This window comes from Dermacentor variabilis, chromosome 4 (assembly GCF_050947875.1).
Source record: "Dermacentor variabilis isolate Ectoservices chromosome 4, ASM5094787v1, whole genome shotgun sequence".
Taxonomy (NCBI): Eukaryota; Metazoa; Arthropoda; class Arachnida; order Ixodida; family Ixodidae; genus Dermacentor; species Dermacentor variabilis.
Genome location: NC_134571.1, coordinates 60,153,628 through 60,176,327, shown reverse-complemented (window position 1 = coordinate 60,176,327; position 22,700 = coordinate 60,153,628). Strand labels below are relative to the sequence as shown.

Genomic DNA, 22,700 nt, shown 5'->3' with positions numbered 1-22,700 from the left:
GGCAGGGTCTCGCTTCGGTGCGCAGGGGTGGACACAGCGGTGTAGCTGGCATCAACAGAGCGTTGACTAACCTCCAGCAACCCTCGCATCCCCCCACCGCGAGGCCAGTGCGCCGACCGTGACTGTCGGCTGCCCCGTTACGCGGTCCTTGTTTCCGCCGAGACACTGGAAGGCTCATTAAACACGTAGTGCCAGCCCGCCTATTTAAGAGTGCTCTGGGGATTGCGCCCATTGATCTCATAATCTGACGAAGCGCTGGCCTCTGGCGAAATTAGCACTTCGGCATGGTGGTGGCTCTCTTGAAAAGCCCCCGAAGAAGCTCCTGAATGCACCCAGTCGGTCAGCTTGCTCACCATCTCACTGACACCGTCACTCACTCACTCCCTTAACTCACTCAATCCACTCAATCACTCACTCAGTCGCAACACACGCAGTCCATCAACCGCTCGCTTATTCTTCATTCGTCAAGATCACGCAAAAAAAAAAAAAAGATGGAAGTCAATTCTGTCCAAAGTCCAAAATCAAGGACAGCGACAAGCTGGCACGGTATTACGCACCGTAATACTCACGGTGTTCGGCGCCGTATCGCTTGCAGTAAACTCAGTCTGAAGTAAAGCATCGCATGTGTACAGGCTATCGAAGGCCAGGATACCAATTTGCACTTACCCACGATGCACAATACCCGCGCAAAGTGAGCCACATGGAGTGCGTATGATTCCGGTAGTGTACACGATCACTCTAAGCGTTAAGGTCACGCGAAAAGTTGCGAATTTGCAGCATGGCAAAGTACCAAGTAACTGGAAACTATATGTTGTGACGAAAGCATTGAATGAGGGCGGCCAATGTTTTTGACGATATAAAAGCACCACCATCAATAGACTGTCACTACGAAACGCTGGCACATGTAAAAAAAAAATTGTAACTTTTTTTTTCTTTTTGACATGCCAAGAGAGAGAGAGAGAGAGAGAGAAGGGAGGAAGGAAAGGCAGGGAAGTTAACCAGACTTAGTCTAGTTTGCTACAGTACTCGTGGGGAGCGTTATGGGGAAGGGAAAGAGAGAGCGAGTTTCATTTTGCAGCATAGGCTTTGGTTTGCTTCTTTCACATCGGTGCTAGTGCCTGACTGTGTGTAGCGTACCGGGGGAACCGGACGGCGAAAGTGTTGCCTTTTGAGGCATTGGTCTGCCGTTAACGCTCGCACTTTGTCGGTGCTTTAAAGCTTGAAACATCACCACTGTACGAGATGCCTATGCGACCAGGTATTCTCTTTTTCGTGAAGCGGCACCAAATGGGGGGGGGGGGGGGGTGCATCGTTCGTGCACGTGGCGCAAGACTCATCGCCAAATTGAATGCATGTTCAACGCCTGCGTCTCTTTTCCCGAAGTCTCAGAAAATTTGTAACTGGAAAAGTTCACTGTTAATGTTCCGTGCTGCAGACCGTTCTTTGTTTCCTATTTTACTATACAATAAAGAGAGAGGAGAGAAAGAGAAAGGAAAGGCCTCGTTATGGTGCAATTGTCTCGAGCATTACTCTTCATGGGGAAGGGTTGTGTATGTTTTGCACTGTTGGGATTTCCCTTATTGTGTTTTTTTTACTCTTTCGTATGTATTTAGTATAGTGTCGGCGTTAAGCCTCGATGATTAATACAACGTCGCTGCTACAACAACGGACTACCTCGATTCCCTACGACGATGCTACAAACATAACAGGAAGATTCCTATAAGTGCTAATGATGTAAGAAATTACAAGATCCCGGGCTCTGTCATCCTGCTCAAGTTTCTTTTTATTTTTATAAGCATGCAGCTCATCTCTCAGTACATTCACAGTTATCTTCTTATATAACCCGAGCACAATCCGCCTTCACGTCAGGCACACATTATGAGCATTAAATAATTACATCAATAAAAGTGTCGTACCTCTGGCACACCAGTTAAGAGCTGCAGACTGTTACACGACTGGAACCACAAGCGATTACAGGGACATGAAAGTAATTAAACCTTGCTGAAACTATTTTGAATTCTCGATATGTGGCCAAGGCGCACGTATTCTGCTCACATACGGTTTCTCTTCACTGACGTAAAAACGCATCTGTACAGCCTTAACCGTCTGTCTATTCTGTGCTTGCCGAATCGTCGGCAACGCAATGAAATGCGGTCGTTGTTGGGACTATAGCTGAGACACATTTACGTAGGTTGACTCCTGCTCCGCTTTCACCTTTCTGGTGCTCTCTACAGACTAACGCAAAGCATAATTGAAAGAGTGGTAGCGACGACGGAAATATGAATGTTTGACTTACACTCCTGACACGCGACCACACCAAAGGCCTTTAGACTAGGGGACATCTACCACAGATGAGTTCACGTGGGGTGACACACGACAAAGGGGTATCTCCTTTTTGGGGAAGGTCCCTCCCGGAAGGGGCGATATCCAAACTCCTTTGTGCACCTAAAGTGGTAACCTCATGCGAAGTTTTTCAACAGCGCAAAACTTGACGAAACACAATGCTGCCTTATTATTAATTTTAGTGTTTGCAAAAACGATTTTACATTTAGCAATGACACAATTTGATCAGATATGCTGTTTTTTTAGCGTTTCGTCAGTTTCAGTATAAATAAGCCGTATCATGTGCTTTGCTCAAAAAAAAAAATTGGAGTTTTACGTGCTAAAACCATGACCTGATTATGAGGCACGCCGTAGTGGGGGACTCCGGAAATTTGGACCACTTGGGGTTCTTTAACGTGCACCTTAATCTAAGTACACGGGTGTTTTCGCATTTCGCCCTCATAGAAATGCGGACGCCGTGGCCAGGATTCGATCCTGCGTCATATGCTTTGCTACATTGCTTACTGAAAGCACATAATGGAGACCGCGCTGTACCAGGTCTTAGCGGTGAAACTCCTTGGGATAAGGGGTCCTTCAGCGTAAAAGAAAAGGGTTTACTTCGAAGGTCCTCAGTCCACCCGTGTGTCAGGTGTACTATAGTTGCTCTTCAAAACGAAATCAGTGGCTACGAACACACATTACAACCGTGGTTGTAATGACAAGCAAGCGAACTCGGCAAGCGAACGCTCCGTGAAGCCCATACATTTGCTCAGTGGCGGCCCAATACGTGACCTCTTGCATCGAGGTCCCGGAGCAAGAATCGAGATTTGCGGAGAGGTTTGGTTCCCAGTAGCTATCCCAGTAGTTTTTATTTGGTGCGCGCTTGTTCGGCTACACTGCCGTGACCCTGCCTGCAGAGCGGGAACACTAAAGCCAACCGCTGCCGTGCGATAACGCGTTGTGCCGACAGGTTTGGCTTCGATCGCGTTGCACGATGCTCTCTCTTAATGTTTTCCTTCCTCCATGCTTTTGGTTAACGGGTAGGCACGGAAGGTACATAGGTGGTCATGCTACAACCCATCGCTTCTTTTACTTGTGCTTGTGTGGCTTGTTTCTGCTGAAGTGTGTTACCCTTGGACGCTTGATTATGGCTTCCAAATGGTTGCTAGCCGGGCTTGTTGATACGAAGGCATGATTCAGCAAACAGCGTAAAAACGGGACACAGGAAAGGAGCACGCGACACGGGCGCCTGTGTCGTGTGCTCCTTTTCTGTGTCCCGTTTTAGCGCGATAGCGTTCTAGGGCCTCATGTCGCCGAAAATAACACGTCGGCGTCGGATGTCTGGCGTCGACCGTTATTTCGTGATGTATCATTCCGTACCACGCATACTCAAACCCGTAGGCTCTCCGTGTAGCGCTAACAAGTTACTGAATTAGCTGAATTTTTCAAAGTAAAATGCGTCCGCAAAATTGTGAACTGCATCGAAGCCTCACTATGCTGTTGCACTGCACGTTAAATTCAATTCGCCTTCACCGCTTTAGACAGAATGCTATCAGCCTATAAAAGATGTAAACTGGGTTTTTACAGCGAAGCTGTTAAGGGTTAGTTTCCCCACTATTGTGTCCACGTGTAGAAAAACGCTATCATCATCAGCAATGGCTCGAGCGTCGGCGTCTCCTTCCACAGCTGGCTCCGTTGCCGCTCATCATTCCAACGTAGTATTTCATTTCTCTTCTGTCGCCGTCATGGGAAGGCCGCATTTACGGGGGTGTGAGCCATTTATTTCCTTACGTGGTGGACAGATTTATTGCTGAATCAATTTAAGTTTGAAGAATCGCATACCGCAATGCCGGGCGGAGCGCTGCTCACCACGCCACCGAACGAACTCGAGACATCGAACGCTAGCGACAACGGCGGGCTGCGGGCATACCGCCAATGACGTCGTTCTCACCGTCGCAGCCGAACGTGTGTGTAACCTCATTAAGAAACACAAAGGCGTAACCAATAATTGCGAAATACTTTAATGAACCGTCGGGATTTACTCAGTGATAAACACCGGGGCCGCACGTTTGAGCTCCGCTGGTTAACCATATGTACGGAGTGCTTGGGCTGATAGTTTTATTTTGAAGTATAGCTATTCACACCAGGTTGTAGTTGTTATTTAAAGATGGTGTGCAAGTGGTTCAGTTGTGCGCTGGGAGTTCCATGATGACAATGTTCTATAACGTGGTACTGAATAGAGAATCTGATGACGTATTCATTTGCACGAAGTCCCTATTCGTGCGTATTTGAACGCTTGCCTGTCGATTCCTACAACAGAATGGTTTAAAAGATGGTAACTCGGTTACAACCTAAGAACAAAGGGCTAAACATAGTCCGACGTAGCGTGAGGGCGCGCACACCTTGCGTAACGTTGGCGAGAACAACAGCGTCTGTAGTTCGACGCGCTGGCGAAGCCAACGTAACCGGACGCGGCCAACGAGCTCCGACGCACCCGGAGTCGGGATGCAATTGCTCCATCCGTGCGTTGGTCGCGCCGACCGCACCGCCCCTCAATGCACTGCGGGAAGAAGCCGACGGTTGCAGACGGCCGTTCAAAGTGGCGCGCGGGTTGAGGGTCGTTGTGCGCATTCTGCGAGGGGAGCAGCCGACACCGCAAACGCGCCTTAAAAGGTTACACCTACGCTGTCCAACTCGAATACAATTCGCACTGAGCCAATTAAGCTCGCTCATTTTTGTGACGTCAAGCGCTTTTGCGGGTTCAAAACGACTATGTTCACCGTGCAGATCTGTCTTCGTGTCACTGGTTTTAGATGGCAACGTGAACGTCTTGACATAACTTATGGATGATCATAATATGAATGCTCAGCGAGAGATAATGTTAAAGTTTGAAACAACGAGCTTTTATTTCCCAATTAGCCTAACAAAGCGCAGTCATTAAGCTGTGAGTGAACTCCAGCTAGCTTGCCTCTCTTTCAGAGGTGAAGGGCGCATGCACTGCGCTTTCGTGGGTGGAGCTTGTACTGAGTTCTTCAGTTTTCAGCAAACATAGAAGAATAGAAAATTACTTCACAGACATTTGAGATCCAGTAAAACCAGATCAGATTTTTGACTGACTATTCGTAAAAGAAAGAAGGTTTGTGCAATGATGATGCCGAAACGGCTGATTTCCGAGCGAAAGTTGCCACGGAAAGAATGCTGCATTGATTGAAAAACTTCAAACGACAGCGATGACTACCTACAAAGTGTCGTCACCGGCGACAGAACTTGAATTCACGAGTACGACATCGAGCTGAAGTCACAGACCAAGAACTCGGTGCGAAGAAGAAAGATGACTCAAGGCCAAAAAAAGCGCGGGAGGTCGAAGTAAAGATCAAAGTCATGTTGATCGTGCTTTTTGTCTGTCACGAAATTGTGCACCGCGAATTTGTATCTGGAGTTCAAACGATGAATGCAGCTTTCGCGTGGATTTCATCAAGCGTCTTAGGTATTGTGCGCCGCATCCGACCAAATTTGTCGAAAAAGCGTCGCTAGATTATGCGCCGCGATAATACCCCTGCGCATTATTCATTGACAGCGCGCGACATTTACAGCAAAGCTGTGTATAGCAGCCTTCCGGCGGTAGTCGATGTACGTCCGTCTACGCGTCGCGTCGACACGAAAACATTTTCGTCTCCAGTTCGTCCCCAATGCTCTGTAGCTCTCAATCTAACGTAGACATCTTGAAAAAATATATATATTGAAATTGGCCGCTAAAATTACTGCATCATTACGCCGAGTTTCATTTACGTGTCAATATTAGTTAGTTCACAGTGAAATTGTAAACGTTACAGAATTCCCGTCTGCTGTCGATGCATGGCCGTCTACAGAAAACGGCTGTAACTCTTCGTTTGTCCAAACTATCCCGAAACAAATTATGCGACAATTAGCCGCCAAGACTACTCTAATATTACGCTGAGTGTCATCTACGTTTCTTAATTACGTAGTTCACAGTGAAGTTGTAAGTATTGTGGAATTCTCGTCTGCCATGCGGTGGTACTTGCACACGTCCCTACTTCATAAAAGAATAAGAATAAATCCCTCCACAGTGAACAGATGTATTCGTTATACGTGTCCTTCAATAATAATAATAATAATAATAATAATAATAATAATAATAATAATAATAATAATAATAATAATAATAATAATAATAATAATAATAATAATAATAATAATAATAATAATAATAATAATAATACCTACATATACATAGATGCGTCGATTGAGGTGAAACACATCACAGCTTCGCTGTTCGTCCTTCTTCACATAGTGGAAGGGCTGATGAAATGTTTGGCACGCAGTTCCACCCTTGAACACTCTCCATACTCGTCGGACTTAACGCTCTGCGACTTCTTGTCAAATGAAAGCTTGTGTTCCGAGGGCGGCATTTCGTGGGTGTGTCGACAATTTGAAAACAAACGACGTCGCTGGTGAAGCAGTTAACATTAGAGGATTTCTAAATGCGCTTTCAGCAATGGAAAAAGAGGTGGAACCAGTCAATTGTCGTTAAAGGGGAATATTTTAAAGATGACGGCATTGGTGTATCTCAGAATTTGTGAAATTGTTTAGTTTTAAACGAACTGCACGAACTTATGAGACAGGCTTCGTATTTCACGGTACACTATTATGAAGCCACGGAGTTACTTGCGGGCCAAGTATGTATGTATGTATGTATGTATGTATGTATGTATGTATGTATGTATGTATGTATGTATGTATGTATGTATGTATGTATGTATGTATGTATGTATGTATGTATGTATGTATGTATGTATGTATGTATGTATGTATGTATGTATGTATGTATGTATGTATGTATGTATGTATGTATGTATGTATGTATGTATGTATGTATGTATGTATGTATGTATGTATGTATGTATGTATGTATGTATGTATGTATGTATGTATGTATGTAGGTATCATCGGCTTATTTAAACGAAATATTGTGCAAACGCTGATGTAAAAATTGGCACTGTGTGTACTACGTACTCTTTCTGTCTTCCCTAATCCCTTCCTCGTGCACGGTAGCAAACTGGTTGTTTGTCATCTTATTACCTTCTCTGCCTTTGGCATATAATTGTTCTCTCTCTTTCCGTTTAGTAGGGTTTGTTCCCCACATGACGAACAACCATAAAGGCGAGACTGATAATTAATATTCCGCGCGTCTTGTCAGCATGAACGCGCGCCCTCATGACTGATGTGGGAGATGAAGGCCAGCGCTTCGTTCGCCGGTGACCTGCATCTAAATTTCGCCGAGACCTGAGCGGAACGAAATTGACAAATCAATCTCAGCCAGCAGCCCCATTGACTACGATAGGTAGCAATATGCGTCTGTGAACCACCGTGCTCTTCTTTTTCCAATAAGTTTCTTTATCCTTCAAGTTTATGCTTCCATTTCTAGCTTAAACGGCAACTGCCTGAGTTCCGGGAACATTTTGAGGTACTGGCTTTGAGGTATTGGTTCCTTGTCACTGCCTCATTCTCCTCAAGCTAAGTCTATCTTCAATATATCGAGTAAAGGTATTCAAAATTACATTGTGTCTTGGAAGGCAACCTGAACTCTGGTGGGGCGATAGCGCCGATTCACTGAGCGAACACAAAAAGAAAAATTGCAGGAAATCAGTGGTGCAGTAGTTAGTAAGTAGAGTAGGTGTAACTTTAAGATGTATATGCGCGAAAACAAAACTTCACCGCGCTGCCATGACTGCCGTAAATGATCGGAACAGCGAGCAGAACGTGTAGTAATTGTTTCTGCCTATGTGCGAACGTTAGCGAATTTCCTGCAGCGTAATTTAACACCGCGTACCGAACGACCGACCGCTCGCGTCCGGCTCTCGCAGAGTCCCTCACGCTGCGGGACATGCTCGGCAGCGCGCGCTCGCCGCCGAAGTGGCGGTGCGCGCGGAGGGAACGGAAAGGGGTTGGCGGCGCCCGGGAGAGGTCCTCGCGGCGGCTTTAAATCTTAATGAGCCGGCGCCCGTAATAATTCAGTAGGTTTGGAAAGGCAGATTTGGGCCAACTAGAGCAGCAGCAGCAGCGCGCGCGACCGCTCGAAACAACAGGTCCTCGCACGCCTCGCTCGCTCCCCCGCGGCCGCGGGGAAAGGACGGCGACGCTTTAGCGCCAAGCGGCGACGGATCAGCGCGCTCGCGGAACCCCATTGACGGCAGCCGCCTCTCGCGCGGGGTGACGGACGCACGTGGTTCGCCGTGTTGCGTTACCTCGCGCCGCGAAGGCTCGAGAGCGCCTCGATTTATTTTGCTCTAACTGTTTGATGTTCTCGGCGTTATTTCTTAGCGTCGCGGCGGCAAAACTTGAACGCTAGGATGGAGTTTTAAGTGGCACGGATATTGTAGGGGAAAACACGCGGAAGGCGGGAGAGGGAAATTCAAGACAGTGAGCAAAACGAGAAGAAGGTAAAAGCGAGAGCCAAAGTTTCGACAAGTGGACTTGTCTTCTTCGAGGCGGCATATGCTTTCCTCGGCACAGCACATGTAGGTAGGGTTCTTCTAAAGAGGAGAAGGGGTAAGCTGGGTGGCTGAGGCAACGACCGAAGGTGTGTTTGCGGCGTAGGTGTAGAATTGAGAATGAAGGGGTGCTATGTACACGGCCAACGACACGGCCATGTGTAAGCCGGCGTGTCAACGGCCGTGTGCATAGCACTTCTTTATTATCTGCTGTGCTGGAGGTCAGTGGGCTATCGCATATCTGAAAGAGATAATAAAAAGAGTGGCAGAAAACAGTGCTCGTGAAAAAAGAAATTGCTGAGATGGAATAAACATATAATAAAAGAAAAAAGAAAGGGAAGAAATTCCAAGTGCTTCAGGACGCAGGCTTTGGGTGGTTGATACGACGCGTAGGACGGTTATATCTCATCTGTACTTGTTTGCACTTGCACGTTATTCACAAACAAACACATCTTAGCACTTAAACTTGAAGACGCTTCGCAACAACACTCGCCAACGCAATTATTCGCGTGCTTTTAAATTGCTTTTGTTTTCTGTGTTCTTCACTGAAAACACTCTAAATCAAATCAGAGCGCCACACGTAATGTTCGCGATCACTAATCAGTCCTGCATCACCCTGTCTGTTTATATCTTTAGTTGAGCATGAGACCGTACTCTGCTCAACCACTGAAGCAAACCCGCCAATTGCGGCTTTCATATTCAAGTCGCCGTCACACCAGTCCTGACTTAGTATAGACGATTAAATGTATCCCGAAATACCGAACTGCATCACTTGGAGAACAGGTTGTTGCAGAGTTATCCGAATGCAGCGTAACTATATTAAATGCTGACCGAGAGAACATACTGTTCCACTTGCTTCGTTTTACTCTTCTTAGGAGATCTTTTTCATAGGATCATCACTGTTATCTTCTTACTGCACTCTCGTGAAACACGTTTGCTTTATCAGATCTTTTGTAAAGGCTGTCGCGAACTCGTCAGCAAGAAATTTTTGTCTGAAGAGATTGTGCGCGTGACGTGAAAAACGCGGCAGTTTCTCGAATGTAGGCAAGCATCCCCGACAACCCTGGAGCATACTATTCCGCATCTATAAAGAGCGAACAGAACTGACCAGTGGAATTCGATTAAACAGCCACCGACCACGATCGCCGCATCACCGTCACTGAATTATTGTTTTGCTTTCCAAGGCACAGGTTCACTTATTAATGAGTTTCATTCTTCTGTATACAATTTATGGAAATGCAACGTCATGGTTCCATGACGCTAGCCCATGATTTTAACAAAGACCCTCACAACGCGACAAACTTATACAAGATAAATATTGGACTTCCGAAATAAATTATACGGTTCTTTTCGAGAGAGGCGCAAGCTAAGCAACATTGAAGGAGAATCAAGTTTGAGAAATGGAGTAACTGATCAAATGGAACAGTCTGGTGGGATAGTCGGTACTTCATGACTTGTACAGTGCAGAAGTGCACTCAAGGCGAAAGAGAAGACGCAGACACAGTGCTACTAATAACTGATTGATTATTGCGCTTGGCCCTACTTATACTATATACCATCGTGCAGCAGGAAAAAAGAACAGCGGAACAAAACCAACGCCAAAATCTAGATTGCCTCTAAGCATAATTATCCCCAACAGGCCGCTACCGTGGCAGGAGCAGGATTCCTTGTAAAAATATTACGTTTTTGGGGCGGGGTAGTGATTTTAGGCGTTTTTGGTACTTCCTATCTGTCTTTAGTTTTTATGTCATAATTTTGTCACAAGGGCACATCTAAAGAGAAGTAAAAACAAAGAAAATTGAAATCGGCGAGTCTTGTTGCTTACTTTGCTCAAACTCGTGGAAGGGAGCCAAAGGGAATTCGCAGGTATCGTTCGCCATCGGTTTGAAGGTTCCATTAAAGCGCGCATGTGACAGGAGTATTCCTTTACGACCTGGCCACATCACTTTCCTCACGTGCTTTCACTTCTTCAGCGTTGCTTACCACATTTAATCAGGCATGCTTTGTGAAAAAGAAACCGAAAATAAAAAGCTGAACTGGTAACTAACTGCTTTCTACCGTAGATTATGAGAAGGTATGATGAATGGGCATGGGACAGCTTGCACGGGAACTGGGGTCGGTTGGGGAATGAGGGAACTGTGCATGCGGCGACAATAAGAATAACCTAAGGGAAGAAAGCAATCTTGCATTATGAACTCTCTAACTTCCCGCTTGTCTTCTGAAAAAGGTCCCCCACTTCGTTTGGGCTAGCTAAAGCTTGGTGTGGACATTATCGTGCTATGTTTGGGTTTATGCTCTAGAAACTGCATTTTCGCGTAGATAAGCCAGGCGTGGTATTTTTATATTCTTTGCATAACCTTATAATAGATCAGCTTGAGCGGGGAACATGTGAAAACACCTACTATGGTTCATGCTGAATCATTTCGGCTGTGAAATGGCCCCGGCATTCTTTTACTATCGAACGTCAATTTAAAGCGAGCAGCTTCACAGTGAAGCTGTATGTGACTCGGGTCCTGGAATTTCCTCATCTCCGTCGATAGGACAGTCGACAATAAACCATTCCACGAACTGAAGCGAAAGGTGTCTATCTCCATTGGAATCACACATGCAAAACACACCCCCGTATTCGTTTCAATAAACAAAAGCACAAAACGAGTGTCAAAGCCACATGATAGATAATAAGGCGCGTTCAAGCAATGCGAAACACGTAGCGTTCGCAGCATGCGTTTCGCGATAAAGATTACGGCTGCATAAACTGCAGTTTCCGGGAAGCGACAGCTGTAGCAAACGAAGCAGGAAGTGACGTCATTGCACTTTCATATGTAAAATAATAACCTGATTGACAAGTGGCTGAATCTGTGTTGGGATAGCGCTATAGGAAGGACACGCATAGCTAGAACTCCTGAAGAGTAGCGTGAACATGTTGAGCGGGGACGGGAACAGCAACGTCAATATAACCGACGGCATCGTGCTAAGGCTAGGCATCACGCAGCGGTTCTTGCCCAAACCAAGCCACGCACACTTAGGACGCCTTACGGGCAGTGCGAATACGATTAGCGACGAAGGGAACAGCAACGTCAATATGCACAGCGGCGTCGTGCCCATTTAATTGTCTTGCTGTCAGTCATTTCATGTAGTGCATTACTCAATCGTTCAAGGCTACGTCACATTGGTCTATCGGATCAGGTGATATACCTCGGCTTCGCTAGTCAATCAACTTTCCAGCGTGGATTGGAGCCGAGTTCTTGGATTTGCCGCAGCTTCCTGGCTGCTGGGTGCTGTTGGGTCGGTCGCTATCACGGCGGATATTTTTGTTGATATATATGCAAAGGCTATATGTGCGCCGAATGAAAGTACCGGCAAGCTGGTTTATGTGTATGCTGGCCAAATATGCGCACCTTTGTTCTGCGTAACAAAAAAAAAATATAATAACTTCTGACATAAAACCTGAACATATAATGTCGGCTCGCAGGCATCTCTAAGCATACGGATCTATTATTGAAACGGTGAATTATGTTTAATGGATTCTTTGATCTACTTTATTTTCTCTGATTTAGCCTATCGGCATGTATTACTGGGTGTGTGTTCCCGTTCTTGACCAATGCTCCAGCAAGGGCATATCCCACTGTGACACAAGAGGTACATGATCCCTAAATGTGGCTTGATACGTGTCGTACTTATCTGCACATACACTTGTCATCACAATTCTTTCCACCACAAGCATGATACATCGCCTTCGTCCTTGTGACGTCGCTGCGTATACGTCTCACACTGTACATCCATCCGCCTGGTGCATAGCACGGATTTCGAACTTCAACTGCTGTCGTCGTTGCTGTCATCGGCATAGCTAGCTTGTGAATGACGCAGTGCATAAACATAAAAAATTACATGGCAATAAAATTGCCACCCTTGGGGTTGATAAACATACACATTCCATGAGAGTACACGTTGTTTAGAATGAAAGTCAAGCAATTGTACGCATCGCCGTTAGCTGTGAAGGATTTAATGAGGAGTTTTACTAAAGCTTAGCTTAACGCACATTCCTACATGTGCGGTGCATCTGTATTTTTTTTTGCATAAAGTAGGACAGCTAATTCTAAGATCAGATATTGATTCTTGCTCATTCGTTGACTCTGACAGGGGCTTTTGAAAACCTTACCTCTGTTTGTTTCGCGGGCGAGACAATGAGATTGCAACTCAAGTGTTTATAACGCGCACTTTCTCAGATTCATTATTCAAAAATTCGTAGAGTCGATCGTTGCGTTGTCAGACTCACATTTGTTGCAATTATGAAGGTAGTTTTCGGGAACATAACGTACGTCATCTAACATGAACTTAAAGAATAACTAATCACTAGAAATCAAACTGTTGTACTACCGCGCAGTCAATAAAGCACGCAATATGATTTGTCAGAGAAAATGGTGCCATTGAAACATCAATGAAAATTATAGGTGTTTGTTGATTCATCATGTTACGGAAAGGCATAGCCCATAAAGCCACAACGACATAAGGAGACAGAGTGTCGTGCGCGTCGAATGTGGCGTTTTGTGCAGGTGCAATTTTGGCGCTATACCTCGCCTTGACATGTGCCGACAAGGATTGACTTCGTAAACCTAACATTATTTTGTGCTCAAAAGTAGAACCTAGAAGACGCTGATCCAGTGGGACAGGTGCCAAAAATTCAACAGGTTAAAGTATTTCACCCATCTGAGTCTCCCGTGTGAGTGAACTTCACCGTTTTAAAGCCAGAAAAATTGACTAACAAGGTACAAGAAATGCAGTGAGCTCCTGCGACTGTCAAGACCACATATTTTGCAATACAACTTAGAGAAATCAGCTAATGCTGCAATATCTTGCACCATTTCGAACAAATCTGCCCGATTCAGAAGAAGAATGTGAACTATCTTGCTCATGTATGCAACGAAATACGGCTATTAACATCCCTGAGATGAAGATAAAAGCTTTGAAAATTGTTCGACGTATATGCTTGCGGAAAGCAACTCAGACAGCTTTCAGAACTTGAGTGCTATTTCTATAGTACCCCACTGCAGATAATAAATAGCGTGACGCTAATTCACATTTGAATAACTGTACTCTACGTAGGAGCTACCTTAACTAGTATGGATGCAGTTTGACTACAGCAAAGCCAGCTTTGTCGGGGCGGCTAGCTGTATAATCAAGATATGCAGAAAACACGAGATCGGCGACCGAGACAGGTGTTTTTCGTTGTATTTCCTCCTTTCGTTCCTTCTTTATTTGCTCATTTATTTTGCTAGCTTCAGTCTATTCGTTGAATTTTTCTTCTGAAGCACAACCTTGTTAATCACAGTTTAGCTGTTGTTTCGTCAGAAAATACGCTAAAGATCTGGCTGCTTGAATGCAAAGCGTTGTCTACGTTAGGGAAAGCGAGCTTAGGTACCCTAAGGAGAAACAGAAATTAGCAGACAAGCAATCTCTTCCGTTCGGGACTCCTTTACTGCGACAACATAATATTTTCATAGCGAACACTGCCATAATCTTGAAAATAACTTCTTCGTGGTGCGCCCAACGTCGACTTTGTCCGCCTGAGTATGGCTTGCATTGGCCTCAAAAAATGAATTCGCAAACACCAGACACCACCAGTCGGAGAATCTGAGTGGCGCACAAGACTTCGCACAAATTAGCAAGCACGAACTATGCATGGTATCTTAGTGGTTAGGGCGCCCAGCTCTGAACTATGCATTGCCGGCATGCCGCTAAGGTATGATTTTGATATCCAGTGCTGCCGGCGGTTGTGCTGAGCAAAGTTTTGTCCTAAAGAAAACTTTTCTTTGCCTCTTCCTCCCACATGGCGAGTTGAGAAAAAATTGGGCCACAGGGCATGTGGTCGAATAGAGAACTTGGGCTGCTGATTACGGCAAACTCAGCATGTTACCCTGAGCATGCTAACCTGAGCATGTGCACACATTTCTATCATTAGCGCAACAAATGCATAACGATTGCTTTGATATTTGCGCAAACATCACGATTTGCTTAAATGTGATTTCCATGCATGCGTGAGATCAGCCGAATTTTTTTCTTCACCCCCCCCGTGATAAGTGTGATGCCGAAAATGGTGACGTGAACTGACGATCACACGATAACGCCGACGACGGCGTAACAGGAAGGACAGAATGGCGGACACAGTCAAGCCCTGTTGAGAACTTTAACTGCTGTCGTAGTAAAACACACCGTATAATGATCGTGAGCGAGATCTATAGTCCGGGCTAATGTGAACGAAATTCAAGGCTACGTGGGAATTAGCATTGCTGATATGTTGACTCGTATTAGTAAAATACTTTCTGGGTGTCTAACAAGTGCGTGATGTTACATGATGCGGAACAAAATGAAAACGCAGAAGTGTTCAAATAGGTCTCTCATTCATCTGCCTTCGCCTCCTTGCAGCAAACATAATTCCTTATCGACGAGCACAAAGATGACGCCAATCTTTGTTTTGTGGGTTTAAAGCTCGCTTGCTTAATTTCAGTGGAGAAACTTTAAGGGACTGCCACTCTTGTCTGAATTCTTAAAACTGCGTTGTTGCTTTAATAACAAAGACAGTTGAAATGCCACTCGTTTTCTTTCTTCCTCACTCTCAGTTTCAAGAAATATGCTCGATAGTTTACGAATAATCATTGATGTTATTGAGTTCCGCGCACGCACACAGTTCTCCGGCCTCCCGCATTTGAGGATATTTAGCTTATTGATCTGGGCCCGCCTTACACAAGGCAGTTTGTACGCTAGAGCGCATCGAAAAAGTAGGAGGCGGTGGTTCGTAATAGGAAACGTATCAGCGAAGGTGGATGGCTGAAGCTGTCAAATCAGGACATTTCTTACTAAAGTCGCAACAGCGAGACGTTTCTTACCAAAGAAATTATGTGTGAATTCGTTTCCTTACGCAACAATCTACGTTTAAGCGGATCTCAAATATTTTTTTATACACAATGAGAAACCGGTAACAAGTGTGCATTTCCTCAGCACCATAAGAGGGAAAATGCCGGCAGCATAGACTGCCTGCGTGTTTGACAATTTTCCTCTCGCGGAAGGAAGAAACGTAAAAATAAAACCCAACCGGTCTTGTTTCATAATTAATTGGATTTCTGTCTATCTGCTGACGCTCGTTTCTGTCTTCGTTCTCCGACGCGGGGGGATTGTTACTTAATAGTGCATCCTGTTATGAATGATTTATTCACCGCGTCGTCGAGGCGTGAAAAGCGTGACGCTCGGCAAGGCAGTACTCGGAACGTGCGTCGCCTCTCTCTGCTGTCGCGACGAATGCAAATGAGTAGCAAAGAGAGAGAATGTCAGGAGGGGAGATAAACAAGGGTTATTTACGCACAGCTACTTTAAGAGCACCTCTCCATGGCCGCTTTCCCTCACCTTCACAACCCTGCCTTTTTATCTTTCGCTGCGTTTAACTTCGTTTTACGCAACGAAGCTCACATTAGCACTTCTGTTCGGCGCCCCAGTCAGACAGCAGATATCTCGGCCGACTAGCTGCGATCTGTATTTGTTTAGTTGTCGCTATTTGCCACATCAGTGACTGTCCAGGTGGCCCCTCCGAAAAGTACTTTAAAGGTAAATTACGTTTGTGAACTGTTGGAACCTGCGTGGAATACTACACATTCAATAACTTCGGTGGTTTAAGGAACGTCTACTCTCTCTCTTTTGTGATCGCATAAAAAAGAGAGGAATGAAGCAACCTACTTAAGGCAGTCGTATAATGAACTGTAATGAACTGGTGTTTCAACCAATGGTTCGATTGCAGGCCACAGTGGCTGCAGGTTAAGCTGTAAATGACATTGACGCAGGAAAAGGCCACTGTGCGAAGCTGTATTGGTATTATTTACCGAATAAGCCTTGACGCACCAATAAGATAAAAGAGCTAGATTTAGTACCTTGCGCATAGTATTTTTAATAGTATTTTACCTTGAAGAAACTTGAATTGTCCCTTGTACTCGTCTCTTATACTCGTTGACATCCGCAGGTATTAAAAAGAAGTGCACAACTAAACCTAGTAACTTTTTTTCCCCGAATTTGTCTATTTGGGCTTGACATGGAAATGTATCAGTGCTCAAAATGAGCGGCATATATTTTACTAAGATACCTCATCAGCCTTTGTCTTCCACTTTCTGGTGAAAGTCCCATATAAAAAAAAATTGAAAAAAGGAGCCCCGAATGCTACTTATTGCGCAGAAGTTTATGTGTTGAATTTATTTTGACGTTGAATATTGTACATACTTGCCCCGTCTACTCATACCGCGAAGAAAGAAGGCCATTAAGCTCGTATCTGCGCAGCTGACACATAATCGCCACAATACGTTATTGAGCTTTCTTTTAATTTTTAACTCTACACGCGCACAATCACACTGACCGCAACACGCATGCCGCAGCGCCTTGCACATGTCTCCGGCTCATTAACATTCAAAGCGAATAGCTTTATTTTGCTCTCTCGCCCGTTTTCGTGGTGGGTGGTGGCCGGAGGTCGGATTCTTGCGCCGACACGTCGCGTGCGATCGCACACAGGAGTTGCGGGGGCGCGTTCGTTGCCGATCGCCAACTGTCATAGCTTTGTGAGACGCCCTCGCTGCCCACCTTTACCATGGATACAGATGCGCAATGAAACAACAAACGCAGCCTAAATATCTTCACTGCAACAAATGAATGCCGTCAAACGCACCATTCCTTTTATACGGGGTGTAGCTTTCTCGAAGCGTTCGGCTATTCGATTACATTGGCGATCATTGTTCATGGTTCCTGCGCAAGATGTTTATTTTATTCATTTTAGCGTCTGTTCTCGACTCAGTTCTGTTTACTTCTTTCATCTTCCAGGAAAGTCAGGTCTCGCGCCAAACGACCCCATTGCGTTCCAATTGGCCTTGCAGTTCCTCGTGTGAGCTTTGCCTCATACAACGGCGGTAGGCGCTAAAGCAAGCTTTACAGGGTACTGAAGCATGAGTTGGCGGCGTTCTATGGCGTGAAATGCGCTGGTTCCTCACGTCGTCCTAGAGGATGTAAAAAATATAGCATCCAATGAAAAGGAATCAGGTAGCCAGCGAAGATAGGCCTAAGATAGGATGTCAGAGAGGGTCATGTGGAGAAGATAGCAACGACATTAGTAGACATTGTACAAAAACGTGCCTAATAATGTTGTAAGAATATTGTCATTATTTGAACAATACACGGAGAAATACGGTATTTACTGTTCGTGGAATGCATAAGTGATCGGGGCTAATACAACCTCTAGTAATGCTGCCTTCGTTATGTAAGCGTAACGGCGTCAGAGGTGACAGCCTGAGCTCAGCCGAACGACCCCATTGCGTTCCAATTTACCCTGCAGTTCCTAGTGTGAACTTTGCCTCACAGATTGTCGCTAGGCGCCAAAGCAAGCTTTACAGGGTACTGAAGCATGAGTTGGCAATCTGTGGCGTGAAATGCGCTAATTCCTCACGTCCTACTAGAGGATGTCAAGGAAAACAGCATCTAATGAAAAGAAATCAGGTAGCCAGCAAAGATAGGCATAAGATAGTATGTCCGAGAGGGCCATGTGAAGAAGATAGCAACGACATCAGTAGACATTGTACAAAAACGTGCATAATAATATTGTAAGAATATTGCCATTATTTGAACAATACATAAAGAAATACGGCATTTCCTGCTCGTATAAAGCATTAGCGATCGGGGCTAATACAACCTCTAGCAATGTTACCTTTATTATGTAAGCGGAATGGTGTCAGAGGTGACAGCCTGAGCTCAGCCAATCAGGTAGGCGTGTTCAATTAACAGTAGTAACGATTGCATAATATGAAGTCATTATCTCACATTAATAAAATGGAACCATAGTGCGGCTTTATGCTACGTTTTATTAAAATGAATTTGCCAGTGCAAACTTCAATGGTAGTGGGTGGCTGTCAGCGGGACATTTCACACTGGAAGCACACGACCTTCAGCACCGTCCAGAGAGCCAAGACTTAATATTTTGTGAGATCATTCTCATGCGGAAATGCATATCATTAATGTGTGCCTGAATAAGTTATCATCCGGGAGAGGCGAAATTTAGGCCAATGTTGTACAGGTTAATAAGTACTGTTCATAACAAAATATTTGCCTGTATCTTTTCTTGCTTCTATAGCCGAACGTTGCATTTACCTTTACATGTTCCCGCTGGCATTACTGCATTTAGAAGGATCACACTTAGAAAAAGAAAGTATCCTACAAACAGGATTGGGCTGTACCCACCACCATCAGGCAATGAAGCGCTGAGGCTAAGGTTTTCTGTCGTCATAAAGCCCACCTCCCCCCCTCACCCCAGCCCCATCTCAGTACGAAAAATTTTCAAAAATGGCGCATTTTTTCACGCAAAATGCCAGAAACCATCATAATGTGTCGTGGGAGTTATGTACACTTTCCTGGCGCCAATTGATCTGGCTGCTGTTTTCCCCACTTGTATTTCCTTCCCCGTCACTACATTTACGCAGTCCTTTCTTTTTTTCGATGCTTTGAATCAAGACAACCAACACCGAACTGCAAAGTATAGTCCTTTGTAAAAGCGCACTTCGGAACGTGGGAGCAGTCAGTAATAATTAATACCACAGTGTCCGCAATAGAAGAATGCAGAACACACGGGTCGGCACGAGGAACGGCAAATAACGCGCGGTTGGCAGGCAATACTTACTGGCGCCGCGGCGGCGTTGGCGGCCATGGCGCAGTGCCTGGCCCGCATGGGGTCTGGGGGCGCGGCTCGGTACGTGGGCGAGTATCGTCCCGAGAAGCAGGAGCCGGCCGCCGCCGAGCCCAGGTGAGGCGGCAGCGGCATCGAGGCCGGCTGCTTGCCGCCGTTCATGATGGCTGCCATGCAGTCCCAGTTGAGCGACGAGCCGCCCTCGTGCTTCGTCGTGGCGGCCGTGCTCGCACACCGCGCACCGCTAAAACCTCGCCGCCTCTCCGGCGCCGATCACTTCAGTCGGCCCCCGCCGCCGCCCACCTCATAACTCGCGCCGCTTGCGCGGCATTCTTCGCCGCTTCCGCAGCCAAAGTCGAGCCCCGGGGGCACGGTTGGGTACACGGCTGGTCTTGCCGCCCGTACCGGGCGGAGGGCGAGCGCCGACTCGTTGCTTCCGACAGTGGAGAGCTAGCGACCGCCCCGTGCGCGTCGGGCGCACGCACTTCGACGAAGGCGAAGTTTCGGAGTGTCTCAGGAGCTTCGGCTACAACGAACACGCGACCTTTTTTGTCTGTCTCGTACGTGCTCCTCGAACACAGCTTCGGAACGGTTTTCAGCGGTTATCCCCGCTTTCCGTGCTCCATTCGGCTCACTGGTCCTGCTTCACCGACGAGTGTTGTGGTTTCTGTACAGCACGCATTTGAGAAACCTGGCCGATACCGCACGCGCGCACGATTCACAGGGTGGCGCTTCAGCTGTGCCTCGAAATGGGGAGGAGGGGAAGCCGAGCACCGTGTCAGCGGCGGTTCCGAGCCTCGTCGTCGTCGTCGTCGTGCTGCGCCGCGCGACGGTGGAGCCACACAACAGCGGCCGGCGACGGAGGCGCCCCGGGTTCTTGTGGAGTTGGCAACTCGGAGGCACCGCCTTTTTTCGGGAGCGGTGCGGGACGACCCGACGTCTTCGCGGCGGCCTTTCCTCCGCGCGCGCGCAACGCCAGTCCCAGCCTTTCCTCTTTCATCCTTTTTTTTCCTTTCCCGAAAGTAGCAGTGGCAGAGAGCGCATGGTTTCCGACGCGGCAGCTGTCGGAGCTTCCTCCTCTCCGGCACCCGGCTCTGACCGCCTTCCCTTCTCCCCGCCGCTAGTACTTTTTTTTTCGGGATCTACGGGAGAGCGGGCGCAGCGTCCTCCCTTGGTCTCCTTCGGGAGAGAGAGAAAGGAAGCGTAGGCACGTCGCGTCGCTTGGCGGCGCTGCGAGAGAAGGCGTGAGGAGCGAGCGGGCTGGGCGTGAGCGCTTGCTTGCGCCTTTCCTTTCTGCGCGTGCGCAGGTCAGGTGCACGTGACGTCACGTTCAAGTGGATCCAGAGGAGGAAGAGAGGAGGAACGGAATCCATGTGGCACGCTTGCACGGCGAACAGTCGCCGTGCGCCCATAGCTGCGGACTAACCGTGGCTGTCGAGCAAGCATAGGGTGCCAGCCTGGAAATTTCGCTTGTTGGATGCACCGTCATACGAACAGTCCAGTTGGATGGAGCGGTGTTTTAGTAGTTTAGTTTTAGGAACAGAATACAAAAAGGATTCATCTGCATGAAGGAGCGGTGTTTTACTTTTTCCTGGAACAGAATACAAAAAGAATTCATCTACACGAACCTACTGCTAGTCTTTGATGCAAATAGATAGCTTAACCTATGTGTATCGAACACTAGACAAGTCACTATTGCACATTTGTGTTCAACAGATACACTTTAACAAGGCAGAAAGAATGTTCAAACTGCGTGTATTGGCCTCCACGTGGACAGGAATTTAGAAAAATGTTGAACTGTCAAAAAAATAAGCACGCTCTTTTTTCATGGCTTTTTAAAAAAAATTGCTGAAAATCTTTGTTAAATCTAAAAGAAGGGATGAGGACAAAGAGTTCCATATAGTCTAGAAATTTCACCTTTAGACCAAAGTGATTAGTACTGCGCAAAGAATATAAAACGTAGATTTACGACCAACTGCTGCGGAATATATCACCGCACACTATAACGTGTAAACTAATGTGCAACGTATTTAATAAGCCGTACGAAGTACTGAAGTTGTGGAACCACTACACAATTTCAGTGCTCTCATGGCACTTTGCCTCGCTTATCGCAACAAATGAGGTATTACTCCGGCTATATTTTATCAATACAGAAAATGACGACTGGGGACGTATTCTGCGACGATCGCTTCGGCGATACTATCGCCTTCGCGTGACATGGTGCTCAGCCAGCCAAACAGCGCGCGCCTGACTGCGATACTAACGCCGAGGTGAAACGACCGTCGAAAGTGATCGTCGCAGAACACGTCCCTTGATGCAGCTCTAATTTCCACGTTAGCACACAGTCTTTATCTACAGATGTGAATAGATTAGTGCACATGAAGGATGGAATGGGTCACCTCAAGACGGAAAGCGAAGTGATCGTCCAGAGCAACTGTAACAATATCATCATGGCAAAACAAGACAATGCGAGAATTGTCAATCATATTAAAATAAATTTCTGGAATAATTTCATGAAAGCCCGGAGCAATATTTCGAATGAGCTCCTGCTGTCAATCGCGCTACTTTCTTTGGCTTTGTTATCATAATTTTTTTACACAATACTGCAGTTCCCCTTTGCGTAACCCAAGGTGGAAGGGGAACGAGTGGGAACAATGTAATGACATAAAAAAGACGTACAACATCTCCTTCTCGATCGCTCCCGACACTATGTCATGAGGCGAAGACTACAGGCCAATTTAATGTAGTTAGACCACGGACATTTTACTCTCAAGCTGGCAAACAATACAGCTACGCAGCTACAGAAAATGACACTTGTGGCTTTTAAACCTTTTTATGAAAAAAAAACTAATATATTAGGTATTAGAAACTAATATATTAACATATTGTGGTCGACCCCACTATTACACCTTATTTGAATGTCACCGGTTGTATAGTGTGTTGTATGTATGCAGCTCACGCTTAGCGTTGTTATACTTTGTTACGCATCTTGTTATGTGGATATGAACGGAACTTATGTGAGTGCTTTCGATCTCTTTCGTACACTTTCACCGGTTTATGGAACTGTGCATGTCTCTTAGTGTCCTCCTACTTTTTCTGTGGGTAGAACTTTGGAAATGTTCGTGCTATTTGGTTGTCACCAGTGCATATCACATTTAACGCGATAT

The 22,700-nt window shown here is 46.1% G+C and overlaps 1 protein-coding gene across 1 annotated transcript in view; it reads right to left on the bottom strand.

Annotated features, from left to right (window-relative positions):
• acj6 (abnormal chemosensory protein 6) overlaps nucleotides 1–20,387 on the bottom strand; it is a 54,895-nt gene extending 34,508 nt beyond the window's left edge. Inside the window, exon 1 of the mRNA XM_075689234.1 lies at nucleotides 19,528–20,387. Within this exon, the coding sequence (XP_075545349.1) occupies nucleotides 19,528–19,707 (180 nt within the window). The 5' untranslated portion in view covers nucleotides 19,708–20,387. The remainder of the gene's footprint in view (nucleotides 1–19,527) is intronic.
• Between the last annotated feature and the right edge of the window lie 2,313 nt (nucleotides 20,388–22,700).